The sequence below is a fragment of the Callithrix jacchus genome, chromosome 10, assembly GCF_049354715.1.
Source record: "Callithrix jacchus isolate 240 chromosome 10, calJac240_pri, whole genome shotgun sequence".
Lineage (NCBI taxonomy): Eukaryota > Metazoa > Chordata > Mammalia > Primates > Cebidae > Callithrix > Callithrix jacchus.
In genome coordinates this window covers 25989791-26017542 of record NC_133511.1, presented here as the reverse complement: position 1 = coordinate 26017542, position 27752 = coordinate 25989791, and the positions used below count along the sequence as shown (strand labels likewise).

The window sequence follows — 27752 nt, the reverse complement described above, 5'->3', positions numbered from 1 at the left end:
TCTTGGGAGACTGAGGCACAAGGCTTGAACCCAGGAGGCGGAGGTTGCAATGAGTTGAGATCGCACTACTCCATTCCAGCCTGGGCGGCAGAGCAAGACTCCGTCTCAAAAAAAAAAAAAAAAAAAGAAAAGAAAAAAATGTACTGCATACTTGAAAATTGCTCACAGAGGTTTTAAATGTTCTCACCATTACAAAATGATAAGTATGTGAGGTGATGCATATGTTTATTATCCTGATATAGTGATTCCACAGTGTATACATATAACAAAACATTACGTTGTACACCGTAAATATATACAATTTCTATTTGCCAATTAAAAGAAATAATTACTTAAAAAACCAAAAACTTTTAGCCTGCAGGTTTAGCTTCTTTGGGTGAAGCCCCATAGCCCCCTCCACTTCAAGGCACTCATCAGCATTGTAATTACTTTGTAATTAATGCCTGTGTTCCTCACTAAATTGTAAGCTCCACATGAGCTCTGCCTCCAGGTGCTTGCAAAACACCCAAAAGAGGGTGGTGTAGATGCTCAAAACCTGTTTATTAAATTGAATTGAAACTAAAACACTTGAAACAGATTCCATTCCTGCTTATTTTCTAACAGTGGTTAAAACTTGGTAACTTCAAGTTGACATGGATTTCAGAATTCAATGTAATTTCAATAATATTATAATAGAACAAACTTAGGGTTGCTAACATTTATTTTGCTAAGCGAGGCTACTTTAATAACAACTACCAGTAATTATCACCATCTTATTTTTAAAAGTACATTTTAACCGTATGTATACATGTTTGGAATAAAAATAGTCTTTTCTGAGAAGGAAGAGTTGGCAGATGTACATCAATAAAATAAATATATTCAAATGTTTTGGATATGGAAGTATTACAAGAGAAACATGTTCAAGTATTACTTTGTATGTAATTGTTTCTTATTTCTCAATTCGGGAATCTGTATTCAACAGGGACATGTAATGTGGAGCCTGAGATGGTATTTTTCTGTTTCATGTTGATAAATAGACCACTCAGCAATTTTGCTCTATTAGGAAACTTTGAGGCAAACGGGGAGAAGCCAAGAAACAATAGCAGTCATGCCTCCAACTGCTGCTTTCCTTTTCCAACCGAGGCAGAAAGAATGTAGGCCAAGCATTGGGGCTAAAAGCAGTCGTGGAGCCGTCCAGGATTTATCTAGGAAGGGTGACATCTGCACTGCTCCAGCAGAGCCCGGGCACGGCATGCTTCTGAGGCACTCTCTCCAGCGCACAGGAACAAGGCGTGGTGCTGCCTGAGGGACTGGCATTTGCCATTTTGTCAAGGTAGGGCTTGCTCAGGATGGAAGGATGGTGGGCTCTTAAGTGATAGCAGGAGGGAAGCATGAGGCAGAGGGGGTGGCCTTACTCTCCATCCTCTGCCTGAGATCCAGGAGGCCTCATTCAGAGCCTAGCTCTGGTCCTCCATTTGCTACACGTTTATGGAGCACTTATAGGTGAGTCACCACCCGAGGTTCTGGGGAAGTGGTGAACAAAGGGCCAGAAGTCTCTGCTTCCTAGAGCTGACTAACTTAACTCCATAATGCTGGACAAGACATCCTGAGCCCATTTCTTTGTAAAATGGAGCGAGAATGCAGACCATGAAACAATCTGCTATATGAATGTAGTGTTATAACATTGCTTTATGTGAAAGGTTGGTTCGCTGAGCTAGGTAGTATCCTAGGGGCCAGGGATACAGAGATAACTAAAACAAAGCAGACAAACTCACAGGTAGGAATAAAAGGAGGCACTATATGCGAAGCTACCATGTTGAGTTATCCAGAAGTCTGTACAAAGGTCACCCTATAAAGACAGAGATGGCCGGGCACAGTGACTCACGCCTGTAATCCCAGCACTTTGGGATGCGAAGGTGGGCGGATCACCTAAGGTCAAGAGTTCGAGACCAGCCTGGCCAATATGGTAACCCCATCTCTACTAAAAAGATAAAAAAAAAAAAATTAGCCAGGCGTAGTGGCGGGCACCTGTAATCCCAGTTACTCAGGAGGCTGATACAGTAGAATCACTGGAACCTGGGAGCTGGAAGTTGCAGTGAGCCGAGATTGTACCATTGCACTTCAGCCTGGGCAACAAGAGTGAAACTCCATCTCAAAAAAATAAAATAAAATAAAAGTCTATGCTTTTGGAGTCTTAACAGGACTTGGCAGAGCAGCCAACCTGGTGCACTCTAGCCCTTGAGGCTAACAAGCCCAAAGAGGGCTGGATTGAGGGAGAGTGGGAGGGACCTTCGTGAGGGCAGTGGCTGACAGGTTCTCTTGCGATTACAGCAGCAGAGCACTAGCTGGCTCTGGCGGGAAACCATTGCCAGGCCCCTAGCAGGGGCTTGTCTTTTCATGTACAGGAAAAATTAAGAGGTGAGGCTTTGGGAGAAGTCCCCTTCTATACTGTGGTGAAAATAAACGAGGCTGGGAGAGAATTCAGGGGATGCTATCCCAGAGGGCCCCCTCACTGCAGAGTGGAAAGAAGATAGAACTGGCCAGCCCCTCGGGGGAGTCGAGAAGCCTTCCTGAGTGTGGGTCCCTGTCTCCATGCCCTGCCTCTCCAGACCTGAGTGCCTGCCCTCTGCTGTGACTCCCAGCCTCATTGGTCCTGTTGCGTGAACTCTGTTCCATCTCTCCTGCCTCTCAAACATTTATTCATCCAGTGTCGAGTTCCTACACACCTTCCTCCAGGGGTCAGGCACTACAGGATGAGGGGAAGGAATGGCAAGGTCAGTGGGAGCCTGTGGAGCCAGGCCCTCTAGCAGCACGGTTGAGGGCTAGGCAGGAGAGCATGCGCTGAGGCTGCAGGGAAGGGCTGCTGCACAGGGAAGCGTCCCTCCACTCCGAGGCAGCTGTGGTGCTAGAGATGGAGCCCGTGTTTGCTTGCCGGGACCACATCTGCTTTTAGACCGGAAGCGGGTCACTTCTTTCACCTGGACCTGGAATGGGCATAACTGAGACCCAGGGAGCATTCCTGCAAGCTGGACACTGCTCTGGGAGAAGACCTCCATCCAGCCTCCTGACTCCAAGACCCCAGCAGTTGCCAGTGTCACTGTCCACAAAAGTATTTGCTTAGCCCGGGAAAGAGTCGGTCAGATGTGTTGCTGGCTGTCAGACCTCCCTGCATTGGTCACCACCTCAAAGTTCCTTGGCTGCAACTGCACACCGCCTGAACCCAGGTACTATTGAAATGGTGCAGGGGGCCAAACGCGGTGGCTCACACCTGGAATCCCAGCACTTTGGGAGGCTGAGGTGGGTGGATCACCTGAGGCCAGGAGTTGGAGACCATTCTGGCCAACATGGTGAAACCCCATCTCTACTAAAAACATAAAAATTAGCAGGGCGTGGTGGCATGTACCTGTAGTCCAAGCTACTCGGGAGGCTGAGGCAGGAGAATTTCTTGAACCTAGGAGGCAGAGGTTGCAGTGAACCAAGATCAAGCCACTGCATGCAACTCCAGTCAGGGTGACAGAGTGAGACTGTCTCAAAAAAATAAAAATAAAAGCTGGGCGCGTGGCTCATGCCTGTAATCCCAGCACTTTGGGAGGCTGAGGTGGGCGGATCATGACATCAGGAGATCCAGACCATCCTGGTTAACACAATGAAACCCCGTCTCTACTAAAAATATAAAAAATTAGCCAGGCGTGACTGCACACACCTGTAGTCCCAGCTACTCAGGAGGCTGAGGCAGGAGAATAGCTTGAATCTGGGAGGCGGAGGTTGCAGTGAGCTGAGGTTGCACCACTGCACTCCAGCCTGGGCAACAGGGCGAGACTCCGACTCAAAAAAAAAGAGCTGCAGGGAAGAGTGGCCGAGTGGAGGCCAGTCGCTTCGTTGTCTCATCTGAACTTCCTGAAGGCTGCAGCAGGTCCCTGAGGCTTTCTGACCACACCCTCCACTCCCCTGCTGTTTCTAAGGGTCTTTCCCAGGGCCACAGTGGTCCACAGCAGACCCTGAGATCCTGAAGCAGGTTGGCTGCACCTGGACCACCACCTGCAAGTAAAGGGGCTAGACTCTGAATGAGGCTTCCTGGTTCTCAGGCAAGGGATGGAGAGTAAGGACCACTCACTGTGCCTCAGGCTTCCCACCTGCTTTCACTTAAGAGCCTGCCATTCTACCACACCTGAGAGCTTCCCAAGCAAGGCACAAAATCCACAGCCCTACTCTGACAAAGTGGCCAACGCCAGCCCCTCTGGCAGCAGAATGCCTTGGTCCTGTGTGCTGGAGAGTCTTATGCGTTTACTTGTGAGCCTGCACATACAAGCCATGTTCCTGCTCTGCTTGAGCGGTTGCAGGTGTCACCCTTCCCAGATAAGCCCCAATGGCTCCTTAATTGGTCATCAGCCTCTGGCACTTTGAGGTCCCTTCCTGGTCTCAAGATCCTCTGAAAGTCTGCCTCTATTACGCCTGGAACCCTAGCCGCCTCCAGGCTTTTGCATTCAATTGCAACTGTATCACTTTGCCCTTGCTGATTCACTGTTTTGCACTTGATCTTCTGGCTGCTCCACTGAGTCTGTTTTGTCTTCCTGCTGAGATAAAAAACTCAAGGCCGGGGACTCGCTGACCAAATAACAGAGAGAGGCAGGCTTTTCAGGCTTGCATCATCTGATTCCTATTAAAACCCACCCACTTCCAAGTACCACCCCCCCCATCCTCATCAACAAGAAGTTTATCATCAGGGTTGACTGACTCACAGGGAGGTGTGACCTCAGTGCTGGAAGGAAGTGCCATCAGAAACCTCTACAGATAATTTCCTGAAAGGTGTCAAGTTTGGTTTTTTTGGGGAACTCCTCAAAGGAGAGTTGGATGGTAGGGGAAGGAGGAGGGGAGAAGGGGAGGAGCAGAACGGGAAGGAGTGCAAACAGGAAAGGCACAGAGTGGGGACAAGGACCCTACCATAGACTGTGAGCCCAGGAGCTTGAGAAGGCCCTTGGCACTCATGCAAGTCAGCTCCCACCCGTTGGTTGAAACCACCTGGAGCCTTTCCACCTTTCTCAAGGCGTTCCCACCAGTTCTGCCCACCCACTCTCCCTCACCATCTGTCTGCCTCCCAGGCCACGCTGTCCACATTGAGTGAGCCCACTACTTTATTCACTACTAGGAATAAGCCGATACAAAACACATTTTTAGAAAATTCACTTGGAGATAAAAAATCTTGTCCCCACTCCTCCCCCAGTCCCACACATCTGTGCTCTTCTCGAGTTAATTCAGCTTTGCCGAACCTCCTGCAAGAGCTTGAGCAGAGGGTCGTCAGCCCTAAGGGCGAAGGTGAGCGTGCGCTGCTGGTAGTGCTTGGGGTCACACTCCAGGTTCTCGATCACCTCGGCCAGCAGGTGGGCGCGCTCCACGCCTGAGCCGGGGGCTTCGAAGCCCAGGGCGGTGAAGTGCACGTGCAGGTGGTAGTAGGAGGGCAGGTAGTGCAGGTATACTCGAAGACGGTCTCCTGTCATCTGATAGCGCTGCAGGATGACTTCCTGACGAGATAGGAGCAGGCAGGCCAAGGGTCACCGTGCTACCTGGGGGCCGGCACCATGTCCCCATCTAGACCCTCCTCCCATATGAATCCCAGCCTGGCCTGGGACAGCTCATAAAAACCCTCCAAACAGCTCTCTGCCTGCTGTCTGCTTCAGCTCCCTCTGTCTTCTAGTCTAGGAAATCCACAAGTACAGGTGACAGCTGCAAAGCTGAGATTCTCTCCCACAAGAAGCAGGGAGCGGCCTTGATCAGCGTCCCCACCCTAACATGGATAAAACACTGACTTTCTCAAACAGTTGCTGCTGGGAATCTCGGAAGTCCCAGTGTCTACAGACAGGCCCCAGACTCCCAAGATTATGGGAACAATCTTCCATGATTTCGAAGCATTTAATCAATCATGAAGTGGGTGGGAGGAAGCCTCATTCTCTCTTTTAGTATAGAACAGGGTGGAGGTTAGAAACAATGAAGATAGGGAGGGAGCTATGCTGAGGACTTCGTGAAAGGGCAAGGACTGGGGAAGGGGTGTGGGAGGGGCTGCTCCCACACAGACCTAGGCAAGTCTCAGTGGGCTCCCTGCAGAAGAAGAAAGCATTGACTTCGGCCCTGGCTTCCTTTGCCCTCTTCCACCTTGCTCAGGGGTGGGTCTTTTTCTACCAACCTCCACCTTGAGGAGCCTGCAAGGCATAGAATTAACCAGAGACTCTCATCTCCATTGTGGGCAAATCCCTGAGGTGGTCAGAGGCAAAGAGAAAAAGACTAGGGCCTCAGTGGGCTGAGTATACACCCCAGAATTGTGTTCTGCATTGGAGCTCGCCCCAGGAACCTCTGCGGCACGGTGAGACCAGGGCCAAGGCACCTGAAGGGTTCCTGGAATAAGTGGGGCCTGCCTGCCAGGGTGGAGCTGTCTGAGCTGCTAGGGCAGGTCAAAGTGTTGGCCCAGCATCTCCCCAAGAGAAAGACACCATTGTCTGCCATTTGTAATACCCAGAGACTGCTTCAGGATATAAATAAGCCACCCCAAAAAGATAAAGGCAGCCAGAGGGGTGGTGCCATGGGTGGGCAGGAGCCCAGTGGCAGGGGGAGGCTGGGTCTGGGCAGAGCCTCTCTTCCAGGTCTGGCCAAAAAGGGGCAAACCTCTCTCCTGGCTGGGCATCGTTAGGACTGCTAGCTCTGGCACGTCAGGCAGATCATCACATCTCAGAGTGGGAAAAAGACAGACCCAGCCCCAAAGGAGGGTGGATTTAGAAGGGATCCCTCTAGATAATGTGGTCCAGGGAGGTGAAGTAACCAGCCCCAGGCCACTCAGCTGGTTAGGGTCCAAATGTCAGGCCAGGACCACACCCAAGATTCTAGACACTCTTCCCCCATCTTCCCCTGCTCCTGGCCTCCATTTAGAGCCCCTATAATTTCATTCAACTCAACAAATATCCCAGAGAAAAGTATCCCAGAACACTGGTGCTACAGAATTCAGTCTGTCCTGAGTCTAGACAGGGAGACACATGCATGCACACATATGGAAGTCATGCGCCCATATTCCCAAGCAGCTCTGGCACGATGTGGTTTTTGTGGTTGTCATGAGAAATGGGTGGTCCTTGAGTGGGAGGGGCCAGGACTTAAGGACCAGAGTCTATGGAGTGAGAGGTGGAAGTGCATCCTAGATGGGACCTGTGGAGAAAGGCTGAGGAAGGCAAGCATGAGGGTGAGGAAATGTGGCTGAAAGCAGAGCTGGAGCGCCAGGCAGGACCAAGGATATAGGGCTCTGCTCTTCAACCTGAAGAGCCTAATGGGGTCCCCGAGAGAAATCTCTACAAGATGGACTCTGGGAAGGGTGAGAAAAGGGGCCCAGGAACACACTGGAATCTGAGTCTAATTTCTCTGCGCTTCCATGTAGTATGGTGAAGCCACTCACCTGCCCCTGGTGGAGAATGTTCCTGAGGAGCGGCAGGTGCTCTGGAGTAAGGTCGCGGAGGGACCTGATGCCCCGGCGATGGCAGATGGCAATCAAGTAGAGGTCATCAAGCTGCGTAGAGAGCGAGGGGAGACCAGGCTCAGCGGGGAACAGACCTGGGGAGGCTGCCAACCCTGGAGTTCTCACATAAGCCAAGACGAATCCACCTGAGGCCTGCAGTGCCAGGAGAAACCCCGAAGCAGGACTGCCCCCAGGCAATGTGGGCAGCCGCAATCCCAGGCTTGTGGGATGGTCTGAGGAGCAGGCCTTCTGTGTCTGCTTCTTGCTAGAGAATACCCTGTGAGAGTTCTACATACTCATTCCCCAGAGCTACCAGGGGCAGGGAGCCGAGAGGCTCAAGGAAGAGCAAGGGTAACTCTCTCCCTCGAATAGTTTACAGTCTGATCACATGTATGTAAGTAGCTCTACTGTAAGACACAAAATAATCCCAGCACAGGAGGAAGGAAAGACTCTAGCTACCTGGAGCAACACAGGAAGGCCTCCTGGAAGAGAAGGCAGAGGATCAGTCCAGAAAAAGTGGTAGAATTTGGAGAAAGGATATTCAGGTAGAGGAAACAGAGCAAAGGCTTGGAGGCAACAATGTATAGGGTACGAATGTAGAGGGCATAGAAAGTATATGTAAGGGGAGAGGAAGCAACTTGATTTGTCTGGAGTCAAGGCACATGAACAGGTGGAGTGGGATGTGACGGCTGGGAAGGGAGCCTAGGGCCAGCTCGGCAGCACACACACCAGGGCAGTTAGCCTGTTTCTCTCTTCCGCTATCTCACGGGACACCTTCCTGCTGTCCTTCCTGAGCACAGCCTGGCTGATGAAAACCTGAAGGTCACCACAGTACAAAGAATCAAAGTCAAGATCTTGTGCCAGAGGGCAAATGCACTCTTCCTCTTGCCCAGAAAACCCCTGCTTACTTAAACCCTGGCCTTGCCTGGTAATTACATCCATGTGCAGGCAGGCCCCAGACACCAAGGCTCTGAGGGGCAAGGTGCGGGGAGAACCCAGCAGTGCCCTGCCCTGCAGTCTGAGCTACCAGATTCCTCGTGGAGATAATTTCAGGACCATGACTCACCCAACCAAATTCCCTGGGGCCCCAAATTGAAAATTCAGGATGGGATTTTCTACATTACTTCTTGATATCCAAATATGCCATGGTCTTTACATGCCATGAACATTTTTCCTGCCAGAATTCTAGGAATCTGGGTTCTCTGCCTCAGACTTTCTGCAGATGAGCCCACAGGAAGCTCCCACGTGTAGCTGAGCTGTATGCACCAGGCCTCAATTTGCTCCTGTGTACTCTCTCATGGTCTGTGCCCAAGAAATGTACTCTCTCACTTTGGACTTAGGAATCCAAAGAGAAGCCCAGAAACAAAAGTGCTTCAACTTAGGTTTTGTGTGTGTGTGTGTGTGTGTGTGTGTGTGTGCGTGCGCGCGCGCACGTGCACAAGCACATGCTGATGAATGTCTGAGTGTGTGCGTTTTCAGCTGTTCTATGTGTCATTGTCATGGGACTCCCAAATAATAGTAACATTTGTTTTGGGTTATGTCTGCTGACAAATCACAAACATGACACTAACTCGCAACTCTCTGCTCCACTGGCATAGAATGGGGCATGGAGCCTGGTGCTGGGTGTCAGACAGTGGTGTTAGGTGTCAGTTTACAGGCTTCATAAGGGAGGGAAAATAATCCATTCATTAGACATGACCCAACATTTCCTGCTGGCAGCCAAAGGGCCTCCTGGCTCAGAGAAGTGATCTGAAAAAAGCTAGACCAGGGGCAAGAGAGGGCCTCAGGCTGGCGCCCCAGAAGGTGGCCCGTCCATCACTCTGGGAAGACAGATAGACACCATCAGTCTCTTTTTACAAGTCAAGACCGTAAAATCAAACTAATAGTTTCCTGGCAGGAAGAAAGAGAATTGCTGGAGCATTGGAGAGCCATCTTTTAACCTCTAGGGTGCCTCAAAGGAAGAATTCCCTGGTCTGAGAACTTTAGATCAAAGAACTTAAATCATATGAACTGAAAATGTGTGTGTATCTATATACACATGTACATATGTTTATAAACCCAGTATAGAAAGGTTACCAGAGACAAAGAAATAGCAACGACAGTGGTTTTAGGGAAGGGAAGGGAAGGACTGTGGGGTGAGGGAGCATACTTCCACTGCACATCCTCTGTTCTGTGTGCATTTTTGCCACGTGTATGAACTAACCCTACAAGAAAATAAACAAAAGAACACAGGTGACCTTTAAGAGAATAGAAGAAGGTATGTTATAACCTCCTAAGGCGGCACCATCTCTAGCAAACAGGCACCTGATAAATATTTGTTGAATGGATGAAAAAATGGATAATCCCTTGAATTCAGGGCCATCAGTTTGGAGACAGTAACTTTCAGGACCAGTGGCAGGAGGAGATTCAAGGTGATTAGGAAAGATCCTGAAAGCAAACACCAGGGTGTCTCCCTATCCCCAGCCCTTCCCTGGCCCAAAGACAAAGAAAAGAAGCCCAGACATGGCCTGTCTTTCTGCTGGATGCATTGTCTAATTCCAACAGAGCTATCAAATTCAGGGCTGTCACAAGTCAAGGATCTAACACAGTAAAATACGTCATCATCCAAAGTCAAGTAAGAATTAAAGCTGGGTGCGGTGGCTCACGCCTGTAGTCCCAGCTACTCAGGTTGCTGAGGCATAAGAATCGCTTGAACCCGGGAGGCGGAGGTTGCAGTGAGCTGAGATCACACCACTGCACTCCAGTCTGGGCAACAGAGTGAGATTTGTTCTCAAAAAAAAAAAAAAAAAAAGAATTAAGCAAAGGTTAAGAAGGACCACACCTGCATCACTATGAAGCAAAGCCTGACATTTAAGCTTACCCTTTCATGACCCTTGAGGACAAGTAATTCCAGCCCTGTGGCTGGAAGCCAGAGTGCAGCTCCTTAAGCTTTTTCTGTCTTAAAGGGGACAGAGGGAGGGAGGTTCCACTGGCAGGTGAAGCACGGCCTGCCAGCACTGGAGTCAGAAGAACAGCAGATTTCTGTTCTCTGCCATGGGTTCAAATGCATTCAGGGCTTCAGGGATAGAGATGGACAAGTTTAACTTTTGTTGTCCTTCCAAGGCCTTAAGACTGCAATCCCCTGGCAAGCTCTTCAGTCTTCAAGAGTCTCGTGCGGCAGAAGGTCCTCCTACCCTATGCCTCCACAGCCCTGCTGAGATTCTAATTAGTGGGGGGCCCCATTTCCTATGACCCAGGCTTTGACCCCGGATCTCCAGGTGCAGGGCAGCCCCAGTGGACAGACTGGGGTTTGCAGAGCCACCACTCAGTTTGAGTCAGTAGACCTTCAGGTCCTACCTCTTCAAATGCCTACAGACCTAGTCCTCCCTCAAGGCCTGAAGGTGGCACAGGCAGAGAGGCTGCAGGGAAGGGGAAAGGGGATGCGGGTGTCCCCTTAGCCTCTCACTGCAGCACCCCACATGAGGAGAGCTCTCTTCTTTGAACTTACTTGGCTCTAGGAAATCATCAATCAATGCTGCAACTTCGGAAATTCCCTTCAAATTCTCTCCTACCCCTTAGGCCACATTTAGGAATTCCCACAAGCCTCCTGTCAAGAGACGAATGATGCTCACATGCCTGTGTAACTCCCAGCCAAACTCCCACCCCTTTACCTCAAATCAAAATTGAAGGCCTCATGGGCAGCCATAACTGAGGAGGCAGAGGGAGCGATCCCTCGGAGGGACAGATGGGGTCCACCACAAGGCACCTTCTCTATGCGAGTCTCTCCACCCTGTGAGGGATGCAGAAACCAGACGGGCCCACTGAGAGCAGAACGGCACATCTGAGCCTGGAGTACGCCACAGGTGAAAGCAGAGGAGAGGGGATGTGTGACTGCTCCCGGTGCCCAAGCTGGCCTGCCTGCCTTGGCTTATCCAGGCCCCTCTCCTGTTTTTCTGGTTTTTTTGAGACAAAGTTTCCCTCCTGTTGCTCAGGCTGGAGTGCAATGGTGCGATCTCAGCTCACTGCAACCTCCATCTCCCAGGTTCAAGCGATTCTCCTGCCTCGGCCTCCAAGTAGCTGGGATTACAGGCATGCACCACCACACCTGGTAATTTTGTATTTTTAGTAGAGATGGGGTTTCTCCATGTTGGTCAGGCTGGTCTTGAACTCCCGACCTCAGCTGATCCGCCTGCCTAGGCCTCCCAAAGTGCTGGGATAACAGGCATGAGCCACTGCACCCGGCCACCCCTCTCCTGTTGCAGGCTGAGTATGGCCCGGTTCCAGACTGTGGTGTGAACAGCACTCTCTACAACACAGTGGCTCTGCCTGTTTCTGATACTCTCAGGGTATAAAAGTGGTGGTGGTAGGTGATAACTCTGGTGGTGGGCTGGTCTGGGAGAGACAGGAAGGCCATAGGGAACTCAAAAGGGATACCTGTGAGGGAGGACGGATCCTCCCAAACCTGCTCCTTAGGAGGATGGGAGAAGCAGAGGTGCTTGGAGGCCACGGCATGGGATCGAGGAGCTGAGTGGAAGTCTGGACTAAACTACTCCACAGCTCAGGCTGAGGAGGAGATGCCTTGGGTTGGTCACCATGGTTCCTGCCTGCCAGTGCTTCAGAACATGGGCCTGCCTGGATCTGCTGGTGTCAAGAACGGAGAAAATGTAAACACCCCCTCTGAGGGCTCCAGGTGCGGCTGGAAGCACAGGTGGCTGGCCAGACCACTTGGCTGGTAAGGAATGTCCTATGTAGTCATGGGCGCAAACATCACCCTATGTTACCTCCTGGGTGGAGGAGAGCCAGAAAGGGCGTTAAGCCAACCCGTTAAAGTAAAAGCACTTATGTAAGACTGGTATGTACCTGGTCCCCACAGACAGCTCAGGCTACCCTTGTTGGTTAATTATAATCTTCTTAGAGACAGCCCAGCGTGAGAAAGAGGGCAATCAGAAGGACCAGCACTTGGAGCAGGGTGGCCAGAGACCAGGGCATTCCAGCCAGAAACCTTTACCTGCTGTTGGTTCCACTTGAGGTCAGGGATGAGGACAAACCCGTCAGAGGGATCTGGGTTCTCAAAAACAATCCGGTCCGCTTCAGCCTTCTTGTCGAGAATGTTATACACCCACTGAAATGATGGGGAGAGAGATGGTTGACAAAATCCACTCCACTCATCACCCCTTGAGAGATACCCCAAACTGGGCTAGGTACACTCCCTGCCCTCTCCAGGAGACAGGACCAAACCATAAAAGGCCGCTAAGCTCAGAGGATCTACATTAAGGCTGCCCTGTCCCCAAGCATCTGTTCTTAGGGGTCCAGAGGGGATTTCCCCCTTTCCCACCCCAGCAGGCACTCAGCCATGCGTCATCACAAGGGTCTCTGCAGCTCAGACGGAGCCAGGCTCTTCCTGGTTAGCAGAGTGCACACGCTCTGTGGCGGTCTCACAGGCCCCAGCTGCATCTGCCCTCTATAGCAGTGACCCCCTCCACTGCTCACAGGACTCAGGGGAAGAGCTGCCTCCACAGATCCTATTTCACTCTATTCAGGACTATGGGGCAAAGAGAGGTAGGAGGCTGAGGGCACTGAGGTTTCCTTTTATGGAAGGGCTGGCTACCCACCAGTGCAGTGAGAGCCTTTGCCTCTAGAAGCCCATGTGTGTGGGTTTCCTGCCGTGCTGGGATTCTCATCAGTGGTGGGCTCAGCACCTCCGCCCGCCTGGAGCTGGTGCAGATGCCAGTGTATCAGCAGTCTCTGCTGACACAGGCTCTGCATGGCAAAGCAGAAATGAAAGCTATGTGGAGACATGGAGGCAGCGACTCACCACAACCTTTCAGGGCTACCCAGGGCTCCTGACCCTTGTGTCACCCTTGGATCAGCTGCTGTCAGTAGTCTGCAGAGGACCCTTCCCAGGCCTGTATGGACCCCAGGACATCACTTTACAGAGACGATCCTGGAGGCCTGCCTGAGGTTAGGAGGCTGCAGGAGGTTGGGCTGAGAAGGCCCCTGGGCTCACAAACCTCAAATCCCAGTACCTCCAGCTCTTCTCTCCTTCCTCCCAGCTCTCAGGCCCTTTTCAGACATGAACTTATATAGGACAGTGAACTGTGCCCTACATCCGAGGGAGAAAACTGCCGGGAAACCAGAGAGGGGAGTGGCTGAGGACACACTACTGCCCCTTCCTCCTCAGTCGGAACAGTCTCCCAGCTCACTGACGTGAGAGAAGCCACGGACACGGAGTGGGATGGGGAGGCCCGCGAACTGACACTACCAGGCAGCCATGGTCCTCTTTCCACTCCCAGAAGTGCTGGACGGGCAGCATCACCAAAGGCCAGGGGCACGGGGACTGGCTTAGGGTCTGCACAGTCTCACACCTTGAGCCCGCAGGGCTGAACACACCGCAATGCATCCTCGCTTCTCAGCTGGGATGGACATGGAGGGAGCAGAGGGCAGCTGGGCCTCGAGGCCTCCTGCAACTCCCAACCTGCGGGAGGCATTTCAGCTCAGAGGGCCCCCAAACCTCTCACAAGACCCACAGGCCGGTCACAATGTGGTCCATTCACAACAAAACACAGGCTGTTTCCCAGAAGCTGAATGGGGCCCCTTCCTGGGCGGGTTCTGGAGGACACTGGTAGCCACTTCCTCAGGTAGCACCTGGGCCAGAGCAACGCATGACCAGCACATGCTTAGAAGTGTTTCCTCTCTGACCTGAAAGCTCCTGGGAATGTGCTGCCAGAGGAAAAAGCCAGCAGAAAAAAAGAGAGGGAGGGAGATGGCATTCCCTACAGAGAACCCCAGCGTACCCATAAGCAGACCTCCCCAGAGCCCATCCGTGACTCACAGAAAAGGGGTGTCTACCTCTGACTGTTATGAGAGAGCACGTGAGCGGGTTCTGAGCCCAAGGAGACCTGGTTTCATGTCCCAGCTGTCACTGGGTGAGCTACTGATGCCTCCTTTGTAAAACGGGGCTGATACCTACACGAGGGTGGTGAAGGTTTTCAGAGAGAACATGCACATGAAAGCGCCCAGCACAGCCAGCATAAGGGAGGCCCCAGTGAGTGGTAAACATGGTGGGATGATGTGCCAGAGGCCACGAGACCGACTGGCGACAGGAAAAGAGGGAACGGCAGTGAGAGCAAGGAGGTGGTGAGAGAGGAAATAAGAGCGAGGCTGGAGGACGAGTGACTGCAGGAAGGACTGATGACCGTGGGAGCAGCTGCACTCTGCCTGGCACTGCTCTCAGTGTCCAGGCCACCCTAAGAGATGGCTGCTATCATTGCCCCCACTTTTTTATTTGAGACAGAGTCTTGCTCTGTTGCCCAGGCTGGAGTGCAGTGGCGCAATTTCAGCTCACTGCAAGCTCCGCCTCGCAGGTTCAAGCGATTCTCCTGCCTCAGCCTCCTGAGTAGCTGGGATTAATAGGTACGTGACACCCCACCCAGTCAATTTTTGTATTTTTAGTAGAGATGGGGTTTTTGCCATGTTGGCCAGGCTGGTCTCGAACTTCTGACCTCAAGTGATCTGCCCACCTTGGCCTCCCAAGGTGTTGGAATTACAGGCATGAGAAACTGCACCTGGATATTGTCCACATTTTGCAGGTGAGGAGAATGCAAGTGCAAGGAAGTTCATGCTGGGTCAGCCATTTCCAACCCTGCGAGTCTGGCTCCTGAGCCTGCGCCCTGGGCCAGGGTACATCCTGCCTCCTGGGAGAGGCCTCTGAGAGAGTGGCAGGGAGCTCCATCCGCAGGAACTCTCAAGGCCAGAGGCTCAGAAAAGAAAGGGATAAAACTGAAAGAACAAAATTCACACAAACACAGAGGACTATGTAATGGGGAGTGTCGCCATCTGAAAGCATGCCCAAGAGACTTGGCCAGCACTGCTGATAAACTGGTGGGCAGTGGGTGATGCCATCTCCATTCTGCAACTCACCTGGCTGGGCTTCTTTACAGTAGGTGACACTGGCGGCTCCCTCTACCCTCTCTCCCGCTTTGATCTCCCATGAGACATCTTGTTCCTTCCTCATCACCTCTTGCTCTCTGCTTCTGCCTGCTGCCTTGCACTTCCCCTCCAGCCATTCATGGCCTGGCCAGGTCTCCCAGGTGTCTTAGCTCTGCACAATTCCCTGCCTGTTCCTCTGAACCATTACCTGGAGTAGAGAATGGTGGCTACCATCCTGGCACCATTCTCTGCTGGAAATAATAGCAGGCACATAATACATAGCCTCTCTCTCAATTTCCACAACACCCAGGAGGGAGGGGCCATTTGTTACATTCTTCAGACAAGGGAACTGGGGCTCTGAAATTAAAAACAATGTCATGTCATTCTAAGATGACAGACTGAGAATCCACATACAAGGCTGAGGTTGAAGTCTAGCTGGGTGACTCACAAATAGACATTTGTAACTAGATGATCTCAAAGGCTCCAGATCCAGACATCCCACTACAGTTTACACTGGGAAGTCATAACTACATCACATGTAAAGAGCCAGATAGTATCTCTGGCTTAGGGCATAGATGCTGAGACCAGACTGCCTGGCTTTGAGACCTGTCTCCAAAAGGGCTGCTGTGAAGAATAAATGAGATGTGAGGCCGGGCACAGTGGCTCACACCTGTAATCCCAGCACTTGAGGAGGCTGAGGAGGGCAGATCATTTGAAGTTAGGAGTTCAAGACCAGCCTGGCCAACAAGGTAAAACCCTGTCTCTACTAAAAATGTAAAAATTAGCCCAATGTAGTGGTGAGTGCCTGTAATCCCAGCTACTCGGGAGGGAGGCAGGAGAATCATTTGAACCTCGGAGGTTCAGTGAGTCAAGATCGCACTATTGCACTCCAGCTTGAACAAGAGTGAAACTCCATCTCAAAAATAAATAAATACATAAATGAGGTGTGACGCACATAAACGCTTAGAGCAGTTCTTGGTACTATGCATAGGAAGTGCTCAATAAATTCCAAACTGAATTCACTGTCTTCCATGCAAACCTGCTCTTCTGTCTCTGTCCCCTATACTGGGTCATAAATTATCCTTCTATCTATTCATCACCCAAGCTCTTCCCTCCCCTCTCCATATCAACCAGTTGTGAAGCCCCATCCAGCCGTGTGAAGACCTACCTCTTAAATTGCTCTAGAGTCCTTTCCCAATGCCCTTCCTTGGTTCAGACCCATACTGGTTTTTCCAGTCTTCCTGTTCTATGTTCACCTCCACTCCACCAACTAATCTGCAAATCGGACCGTATTACCCACATGCTTAAAACTGTTTCAGGCACCCTCACTGCCTATGGCAACTGTTCTCACATCTGATGGTTGTTAGAAATATCATAGATATATATATATATATATATATTTTTAATGAACATTTCCCAGCTCCACTCCCTGAAGGGTGAGATTCAGCAGATGTGGAATAGTGCTCCATGCTGGGTATTTATAAGAATCCCCAGGCAATCCTGATGATAAGCAAGGTTCAGGAACTCTGGGCCCCCTGGACCAAGTGCACATGCCTCCGCCTGGATCAAGTCCACATGCCTCTGCCTGGCCCCTGCCTACCATCTCAGTGCTGTCTCCTCTGACCCTCCAGCAGCCCAAGCCCCAGTCACACCAGACTCCTTGTGGCATCCCACAGCATCAGATGATTCCAGCTCCGTGAGCCTCTGGACTTGCTCTCCCTCCCCTTGTGCACCTGGGAAACTTGTATTTGTCCTGCAAGCCCCAATAAGAGGATCCTCTCCCTGCAAAGCTCCAACTATCTGAGCTGGCCACTGTCTCCCTGCATTACCACGGTAGCTCGTCTAGGCACCAGAGTGCTTATCTCATTGTTACAATTGCCTGTCTACAAGTCTATTTTCCCTGCTAGACTGTGAGGACACTGTCTAGGTTTCATCATCTTGGTGATCCTCCAGAGCCTGGCATAGGACCAGGTCCACAATCAGAGCCCAGTAAACATAATGACTGTTGCCAGTTAAGGTGAGTGCTTGTCAACTAGAAATAGCCAAGAAGAAATATACAAACGCACCTGTCAGTCAGGAGTTGGAAGAGTAGTGGAGTTTTCATTGTGCTCTTCTCTGAGTGGAACTGCATAATGGTGTATAATAAGGAAGATGCACAGCCAGGCGACGTGGCTTACACCTATAATCCCAGCACTATGGGAGGCTGAGGCGGGCGGATTCCCTGAGCTCAGGAGTTCGAGGTCAGCCTGGGCAGCATGGCAAAACCCTATCTCTACTAAAAAGACAAAAAATTAGCCAGGCATGGTGGTACGCGCCTGTAATCCCAGCTACTTACACCAACCAAATCAGGGCTTCCTTACTTGGGTATCAAGTTTGCACAACAGAACAACTGTTCCAGGAGATTCCCCTAGGATCCCGAACAGCAGAAACTCTAGGAAGGTGGAGACATAGTTGCTTTCCACTTGAAAAATAGAACAAGTGCAGAGACTTTAAAAACCACCACCACCGACAACAAAAAAAGCCAGCTTGAGCCACATGCACCCCAGGCCAACTGCTGCCCAGGGAGACTATGGCTGAACCAGGTTGGGGAAGGGGGCTGGTGGCACACAGCCTCCCAAAGAAACGCTGTTCCCGCAGGCCCTGCCAGCCTCCCTTTCCTTACTCCTCTCAAGTGCAATTCATCTTGCAGTGCCCACACACAGCACACCTTGCCTTCTTCTGGGCCAGGGAGGAGTAGCTGTGAGTTCCCCACATCACAACACCCTCCACCACAGTGACCTGAATCTGGGGAGAGTAACTGAGAAATGCTCAAAGAGAACAACAGTGAGTGATAAAGAGAAAGAACAGTGTGAGAGTCAGTGAGTGGGCAAGAAACTGACTCATCAGTAAGCATCAATCATATTTAACTCTGAGTACCCACATGGGGCCAGTTTCAGGCAGAGGCTCCAGTTGGCACTGAGCCTAGGCCCAGGGAGGAGTCAGGATCTTGGAGCTAAATGGCCTTTCATCTGGCCTGGCCAGACAACTGCCAGCTTGTGAATGGAGGCCCTGCACCAAACTCCCAGGGTCAATGGGGTCCTGCCTTCTTTTGGGCGAATGCAAGGGGGAGTGGGTGAGGGAAGAGTTTTTACTCCAAGACTCAGCTCCTGCAGGCCGGTTTGCCGCAAATGAAACCAGGAACAAGAGTCTGGACTGGGTGGGACTAACTCAACATCAGTCTTTTACTCATTCACGGACCCGAAGCAAGGGCACAGTCATCCTGAGGCTGGATCAGGGCTACTGCAGAGCAGACACACATTCTTCCAATGGACTAAATTGCTTTGAGGTCCTCAGAGAGCCTCCATGACATGCCCAAGCACATCAGGTGGGACCAAGATCAGCATCGGTTCCCTCACCACCAGCCTTCTCTGACCATGCCATATAAAATGGCAACTGCCCACCCCATGCCTTTTGGTCCCACTTACCCTGTCCATTTCTCTCCACAGCACTCATCATCTCACAGAGTATATAGATCCTAAGATATCTATGTAAGGTCACACATTGTGTGACTGTGCATGGATGGAAGCCTCACGAGGTGGGGATTCTGTTCGCCATGCTCTCTACTATACCCCCACCCCCTCGCCTAGCACAGTGCCTGGCCCCTAATAAAACTCTAATAGACACTTGTAAGAGGAGACACCAGCCACGGGAGCGGTGCTTTGTGCCTGAGACACATGGCCAGTCACCTGGATGCTGAGACTCTGGGACTCCAGGTGGGGTAAAGTAATGTTCCTGTAGTTATCTCCCGTCTCTCGGATCAGGCGGAGGTCCTGGCGCAGGTACTTCTGGAGGTGTTTCTGTGTGGCGGGGTAAACCACGGTTGTCTTGACATCTGCAACGACACAGCACAGTCCGTGATGGGGAAGCAATGCCCACTCTCTATGGCACAGGCACCATGGTAAGGAGAGAACTCCCGCCCTGGCTTTGATTCCCTGAGGGAAGCCAAAATCCGAGAGGTTCTCTGCACCCCAGATCCACTCCCACAGGGTGCCTCGTGCCACTGCATTCATGAGCTGGGCCACACTCGGAACCTGGAAAACACGAGATTCTCACTTGTGGGTCACTGGGCCCCTCATCAGGTGAACCCCAGCTCTTCCTGCTCCATCTTCCAGGCACAGGAATAAGAGGTCCCTAACTCTTTTCACATGCCAAATTTCTAGGTATGTGGCTTTCTGGACCCAAAGTTGAAAATGTGTTTTAAAGCCTAGTAGTTCCCTTAACAACAGGCAGTGCAGCACAGTGCAGTGGTTACAGGCACAGACTCTGGAGCCAGACTGTCTGAGTTCAAGTCCTGGCTCTGCCTGCTCCTTACTCTAAATGGGGCATTGGCCTCACCCAGAGCATGGTTCAGTTGTTTAACCTCTTGGTGCCCCTACTTCCTCATTTGCCAAATGAGGATAGTAAAAGCTCTTGTGTCATAAGACTGGGAGGATTTAGCAAGTCAATTACCTTTGAAGTTCTTAGAACAATGCCTGGCACACAGTAAACACATAAGTGCCGTGATATTTAATCCAGGGTTTCTCAACTCCGGCACCACTGACATTTTGGCCTGGATAATTCTCTGTTGCGGGGGCTGTCCTATGCATTTAAGGATGTTCAGCTGCATCCCTGGCCTCTGTTGAGATGTTGGTAGCACCCTCCCCAAGTTGTGACAACCCAAAATGCCTCCAGACATTGCCAAATTTTCCTGGAAGGAAAAACTGTCCCCAGGTGACAACCCCAGTTTTAACTAGAAGGACATCTTGCAGTTTTCCTAAATAGACTCTAGGTTAGCATCCGGGTCCAGCACCGCCTGGTTTTAGTTAAACCCTTTCCCTTATTTTGAATAGCATTTGGTACAATCATTGTCATTACTCCAACATTTACACAGTGTTTAAACATACATCTCAGGGGTAGGGAAAGAAAATGGTATTTCAAAATCAGTTTGGCTCTTTCTCAAAAGTCCCATGGTTCCCCTCTGACTCTTATTTGAGGTTTAGATAGGCTGCCCCAGGGAAACCCAAGAGAGAGCTAAAACCCCACAGGGATATTTTACCACCACGAAGTCCTCACACTCATACATCGCAAAACCCAGCTAAGAACTACCAACCTAGGGCTTTCATATTTGGTCTGAGGTCATAGGTGGTTTTAACCTCATTTTCATACATCAGTGATGAGGGTGGGCTGGGACAAAAAGAGTCATCCAGTATCATACTGTGAAATGCAGCAGAGGTGAGTCTTGAACGGAGGCCTTACCCTAAAGCCAGCGCTCTGGACACCACAGGCCGCCTAATGGCCCCAGTTGTACTTCCAAAGCCCACTGGGGATGTACAAAGATGATATACCAGGCACATGACTTCTGTCCCATCAAACATCTCAGTCCATCAGCTCTGGGAAGCACAGCAGCACAGTGGGAAAACATGGACGCTGGCCCTGGGCTGGCCACATGACTCTCCATACTGGCTGTGTACCCTTGGGCATGGCGCTTAACGTCTTAGAGCCTCGGCTTCCTCACCTGTTAAAGGGTGCTCCTTCAAATCTGCCTCACAGAGTTGTTTACATTAAATAAAACATGTCACCTAGATCACCAGAGGTGCTAAATAAATGTCACCCAATCCCAGGAATCCCTGGACCTGACCTTGAAAAGAAAGCACGAAGGCCTCCTCACAACCCTCTGAAGAGCAGCACAAAACTGTTCCTTGCTTCTCACTCTGTTCTCTAACAGCTCAGGGTCATAGGCCAGAGGCCAGAGGTCAGAGGTCAGGCACACCAAGATCTCAAGAGGCAGGAGACTGCTTGAAGTAGATTGAATGGCACCACCTTGACCCTTGCAGTGGACCTGAGGGAAATCCCTACATCTGCAGGGGAGCCTGGTGGATGAGAACAGAGATTTTGGAGCCAGTCAGCCTGGGTGCGAGTCCTGGCTCTGCACGAGTTCTGCGTAACCTCAGGAAAGGGACTGACCTTGTGGCTTCAGTCTCCTGACCTTTACAATCTCGGGTAATAACAGCACCTGTCTTCTGGGTGTTGGGAGAATTAAATGAGTCAATAGAAGGAAAGATTCAGAACGTGCCTCACACAGAGAAGAGCGCTCCTCCAAGCCTAGTTTAATTCTCTCCACTGTTGCCTCAGTTGCCTGGGTTGGGTAGTAGAGCTCCCTGAGAGTGGGGGCGAGATGGGTGGGGCACAGAGGCAGAGTGGGTGCTGGAGCGTGGCCTGGCTCTGCAGGCAGGGTCACCCAGCCAGGGGCTCCTGGCTGCTCCAGATCAGAAAGCCACTGCGCCTGTGAGCATGCCCTGGTCTGCCAAGGCCTGTGTGAGACCTGCCCAGCCATCCAGGGTGCAGGGAAACCAGCGTCTCACCGAGCCAGCCCCTCCCACCTCCGCTCAGCAGCAAGAGCACCCAGGAGGCGCTTATTTTCCAACCGCTCACTTCCTGCCATCCTCCTGCCTTTCCTGTGGTGCGCCTGCCTGGATGGGAACCCACTGCAGCACTCTCTGAGCTCCCCACTTTCCCTAGAGACCCAACTTCCCTCAGATCACCACCAGAAGCCCCAGTCAGGGTCACACTGAGGTGAGGGCTGCCACCCTCAAACCGTCCCCTGCTCCACAGCTCCCGTGCTTCCTGCTGTGGTCCACAAGGCTGCTGGTCACCTCGCCCTGGCCCTCTCTCCCCCCTAGGGCCTCTGCTCCAGCCGTGCTGGCTCCTCCCTGACCCACTAACTCACCTCAGCCACTGGATCCTCTCTGGGCCTGCACTGGCTGTTCCCACTGCCAGGCAGTCTCCTACCCAAGGAGCCACAGTGCTCCTTGCTTCATCCAGGGATATTTTACCACCATGAAGTCCTCATACTCACTCATACATCGCAAAACCCAGCTAAAAACTACCAACCTAGACTTTCACATTTGGTCTGAGGTCATAGGTGGTTTTAACCCCACTTTCATACATCAGTGAAGAGGGTGGGCTGGGACTCAAGAGTCATCCAGTATCACACTGGGAAATGCACAGAGGCGAGCCTCCTTCATCCAGGCCTCCGCTCTGAGGCTGGCTCCTTAGGCTCGGTCAGCCCTGGTAAAACAGCAGCCTTAACCTCATGGCCCTGTCTCCTCTGCTGGCCTGCCTCCTCTTCGCTTCTCACTCTCCCACAGCAGCATGTGGATTGACTATCTGACTCCTCCACTAGTATGCAGCTTCCACAACAGGAATCTGGTCTGGTTAAAAAAAAAAAAAAAACAACTTTGTCCCCAGCACCTAGAATAGTGCCTGGCACAGAGTAAGCACTCAGTAAATACTTACTGAACAAATGAATAAAGGGATCTGGCCTTTTAGACTTTAAACCCAGGAAGAGCATTTTTGTCCCAAATGGAGCAAAACCTCCTTGATAAAAATCAATATATTTCCCAATGCTAAGTTTACGGTGGCAGCCAAAAACACAAACCCTGGTATTTACCTCCGTGCCTGTGGAGATGCTGACCTGCAGCTGAACTTCAGGAGGAGTTTTGTCAAGAGTCAATGCTCAATAAACAATCCCATCAGGTGAAAACATGTTGGGAAACAGGATACACATGCACAGTCTCAAAAATATCACCCATAGATTACTTATTAATTACAGAGGGAACACGAGTCGCTTTACAGCCGCAAGAGGCTACTGGCTACTGCCTCAACCAGGCCATGGGAGTCACCGTCACCCCTGCTGGGCACACTGACATCATGTGCCTCTTGATCATGTGGAATTCTGGCCAAAAACGCATAACCTGAGTCTAGTCACGAGGAAATATCAGCAAACCAAAATCCAGGGGCATTCAACAAAACAAGTGGCTTTATAACACTACAAAAATGTCCAAGTTAGAAAAGACAAAGAAAGGCTGAGGAATTGCTCCAGAGGAAGGGACACTAAAGAGACAGGACTAAAGGGGTTGGATTAGTTCCAGGGTTGGGATCCGGGGAGCGCCTGCACTGAAGCACGTGGCACAGCTTAACAATGGACTCTGTGTCACAGAACTCTCCTATGCATGGGAAATTTCCTGAAATTGATCATTTTACCCTTTTTTGCATCCATCGTTATCATTATTCTATGTATATGTGGAGGGAGGAAAAGCAAATGCAGCAAATGTTAGGTGAAGTGCTTTTATAAGGGAGTACCATGTACTATTCTTACAACTTTTCTGCAGGATTGGAATGCTTTTTTAGTAGGAAAATTTTTTTAAAAGTGTCAATACCTTTTGGAACCTCAGCACTTCACACTATTCTAAGCCTACCACGCATATAAACTCATTTACTCCTCATGACCAACATGAATGTGTATTATTATGATTTCACTTTATATATGAGGAAACTGAGGCACAGGGCCTGGAGTGGTCCCCAAGGGCCCACAGCCCCATGTGGTGCTCAGGGCCGGGCCCCACAGCAGCAGCCCCATCTGCCCACTGCAGGTTGGCAGATGAGACCAAGTGGCCTTGCCAGGCTCTCCCTGCCCCATGCTGTCTGGCAAGTGGACTGAGGGCACCACCTGCTCAGGATGAATGATACTAGGCAACACCCCTACCCAGAGCTCTTCCTGGTGGCCAGAGAACTGACCAACTCCCCAGTCCCACCCTCCTGCTGGCATTCTCGAAAGACAGCCTGGGATAACCGTAAACCCTCAAAAACTTATCCCTGGAAAATGTCCATAGTATATGAAGAGCACCTCCAACACTCCTTACAGAGTTCCCTGTCATGATTTTTAACATTGTGTCTTTTCTTAATTCAAATTATACTTGCACATATGCCAAAGAGTCAAATGAAGCTTGTTTTCAAGCACAATTTTCTGTTCCTCCCTGCTCCCAATTTCCAGCTCCTTCAAAGACACCACTTTCAACTCTTCTGGCCACCTCTCAGGTTATATACTTCCAGAATTCTAAATTATTTATATATATGTGTGTGTGTGTATACATATATACATGTGTGTGTGTATAAATATATATTGTCTTCCTTTTTTGACATGGAGTCTTGCTCTGACACCAGGCTGGAGTACAGTGGCACGAACTCAGCTCACCACAACTTCCACCTCCTGCATTCAAGCAATTCTCCTCGGCCTCCCAAGTAGCTGGGATTCCAGGCACAGTCTACCATGCCCAGCTAATTTTTAGTAGAAACAGGGTTTCACCATGTTGGCCAGGATGGTCTCAATCTCTTGACCTCATGATCCATCCACCTAGGCCTCCTCCAAATGTTGAGATTCTGTGAGCCACTGCACCTGGCCTCTAAATTATATTTTTATATCTTCTTCCTACTTGACTTTTCACTTCTACTATTACTTACTGACTTTTCTTTAAGGAAGAGGAGGATTTACCTCTTTTACAGCCCTCCGCCAAATGTACACATAGGCACAAACACACATGTACACAGATGCTTCCTAACACTCAACCTCACAGTACAACTTTACTACAATTTTAGATCAATCAGTGTTCAACATTGATGCTACAATGATGATGTAAATGCTGCTTGCTGCCAAATTTACTGTGATTATCTTTTCTTTTCAGTATAATTTTTGGTGTATGAAATAAGTAATTACATTTTTACTTGTTTAATTTTCTCTCTCTCTTTTTTTTTTTTTGAAACTGAGTCTTGCTCTATTTCCTAGGCTGGAGTGTAATGGTGCCATCTTGGCTTACTGCAATCTCCGCCTCCTGGGTTCCAGTGATTCTCATGCCTCAATAACCTGAGTAGCTGGGATTGCAGGTGGCCATCATCACGCCCTGCTGATTTTTATATTTTTAGTAGAGATGGGGTTTCACCATGTTGGCCAGGCTGGTCTTGAACTCCTGACCTCAAGTGATCTGCCTGCCTCAGCCTCCCAAAATGCTGGGATTATAGGCGTAAGCCACTGCACCCAGCCACTTGTTTAATTTTCCATAAACATGTCACTAATTCATCCCCAAACCCACTTCCCTGCTTACATAAATCTTCTCTTGATATGTTAAACTTATCAGGCAGGCCAGGCACAGTGGCTCACGTCTATAGTTCCAGCACTTTGGGAGCCTGGGGCAGGCAGATTGCTTGAGACCATGAGTTTGTGATCAGTCTGAGCAACATAGTGAGATTCCCACCTCTACAAAAAAAAAATGCAGAAAAATTAGCTGGGCATGGTGATGCATGCCTGTAGTCCCAGCTACTCAGGAGGCTGAAGTGGGAGGATGTCTAAAAAAAAAAAAAAAAAAAAAAAAAACTAATCAGACAAATGAACAATGAGTCTTTCCGGAACTTCTGGCTGCCCACCCTCAGAAGTAATTCTCAAACTTTAGTGTGCCATTATTATTATTATCATAAATTAAATTCTTAGAATTTTCATTAGGAAAACTGTGAAAATATTTTCAATTCTCTGAAATAATTTACCAAGTAGATCAGCAGATAGGTATTCAAAATTCCACTACAGCACAAAACAGAAATCAGTATATACAATTATTATTTGTCGATTAAAAATAAATTTTAAAAGTTATACTAAAAAAATACTAACTTTGCTACTATAATCTGCTATGTGAATACAATAAATGACTAGAAATACGACTTTAGGGCAGGGCGTGGTGGCTCACACCTGTAATCCTAGCTTTGGGAGGCCAAGGCAGGCAAATCACCTGAGGTCAGGAGTTCAAGATCAGCCTGGCCAACATGGTGAAACCCTGTCTCTACAAAATACAAAAAAATTAGCTAGGTGTCATGGCAGGTGCCTGTAATCCCAGCTACTCCAGAGGTCGAGGCAGAAAAATCGCTTGAACCCATGAGGTAGAAGTTACAATAAACCAAGATCACACCATTGCACTCCAGCCTGGGTGACAAAGTGAGACACCACCTCAAAAAAAAAAAAAGAAAGAAAGAAAGAAAAAAGAAAAGAAAAGATACAACTTTAGGGCCAAGCACAGTGGCTCATGCCTATAATCATAGCACTAGCACTTTGGATTGCCTGAGCCCAGGAGTTCGAGATCAGGTTAGGCAACACGGTGAAACCCTATCTCTACAAAAAATACAAAAATTAGCTGGGCGTGATAACACATGCCTGTAATTCCAGCTACTCCAGAGGCTGAGGTGGTGGGAGGATTGCTTGAGCCTGGGAGTTCAAGGCTGCAGTAAGCTGTGATCGTGATCGTGCCACTGCACTCTAGCCTGGATAACAGAGCAAGATCCTGTCTCAAAAAAAAAACAGAAGCAAATGCAACTTTAATACAGTTAGCACTGTTTGAATGCCTTCCTTGGTCAAAGAACTTTTTGCATCATGTGTATTTTTTTTAAATCATTAAAGTATACTTGCTTTGAAAAATACATGCATCAGCTTGCATATGTAACATTACAATGGAAGTAAACACAATGTTTCTAAAGCTGAACTTTCTACCATTCAAGGTAAAACACAAATTGTATTTTGAAAACTGTTTCCCAGATAAGAGGATTAAAAAGGTCTCTTGTAACCATTGGTAACAATACAGAATCATCAAATTTGTTAACGGTGAATCTTGTATTTCCATATATATGAAAAAGTACATTTTAATCAACATGTTAAATGTAAAGAACATTTATCAGCAAAAATCCTCACAAAACTTCAGCGTGCATCAAAACCACCTGATTGAGGAGGTCTGGGGTAGTGCCAGAGAATTTGCACTTCTAAGAAGTTCCCAGGTGATGCTGATGTGGCTGACCCAGGGACCACACATCAAGAACCACCGAGCTAAAGCACAAACTCAAGTTGCTTCCAGGGACATGGAGCAAGCAAGATACATTTGGAGACCTGAAACTTCTGAAAATATATTTATTCTACTGTCACACTTAGGAATTTGGTGGCTGGGCGTGGTGGCTCATGCCTGTAATCACAACTCTTTGGGAGGCTGAAACGGGAGAATCTCTTGAGCTCAGGAGTTCAAGACCAGCCTGGGCTACTTGGCAAGTCCCTATCTCTACAGAAAATAATAAATTAGCCACATGTGGTGGCATCTGCCTCTGGTTGCTGCTACTCTGGAAGCTGAGGTGGGAGGATCACTTGAACTCAGGAGTTTGAGGCTGCAGTGAGCTATGATTGTACCATTGGACTCCAACCTGGCAACAAAGTGGGACCCTGTCTAAAAAAATTTTTTTTGTTGTTAAATAATTTTAGGATAGAAAGAAAATCTGAATGCTGGCAGGGCACAGTGGCTAATGCCTATAATCCCAGCACTTTCAGAGGCCCAGGCGGGCGATCACCTGAGGTCAAGAGAGACTAGCTTAGCCAACATGGCGAAACCCTGTCTCTAATAAAAATACAAAAATTAGCTGAGTGTGGTGGTGTGCAACTGTAATCCCAGCTACTAGGGAGTCTGAGGCAGGAGAATCGCTTGAACCCAGGAGACAGAGGTTG

The 27752-nt window shown here is 49.7% G+C and overlaps 1 protein-coding gene across 2 annotated transcripts in view; it reads right to left on the bottom strand.

Moving 5' to 3' along the window:
* Window positions 1-208: 208 nt before the first annotated feature.
* Window positions 209-27752, bottom strand: part of DCPS (decapping enzyme, scavenger) — a 51889-nt gene continuing 24345 nt past the window's right edge. The window contains exons 3-6 of one of the 2 annotated variants that reach the window (XM_002754574.7): window positions 19102-19247; window positions 12456-12569; window positions 7409-7519; window positions 209-5498 (exon numbers count right to left, since the gene is read on the bottom strand). In XM_002754574.7, the coding sequence (XP_002754620.1) occupies window positions 5232-5498; window positions 7409-7519; window positions 12456-12569; window positions 19102-19247 (638 nt within the window). In that variant the 3' untranslated portion in view covers window positions 209-5231. The remainder of the gene's footprint in view (window positions 5499-7408; window positions 7520-12455; window positions 12570-19101; window positions 19248-27752) is intronic. The other variant, XM_035265032.3, reaches the window with a different exon arrangement.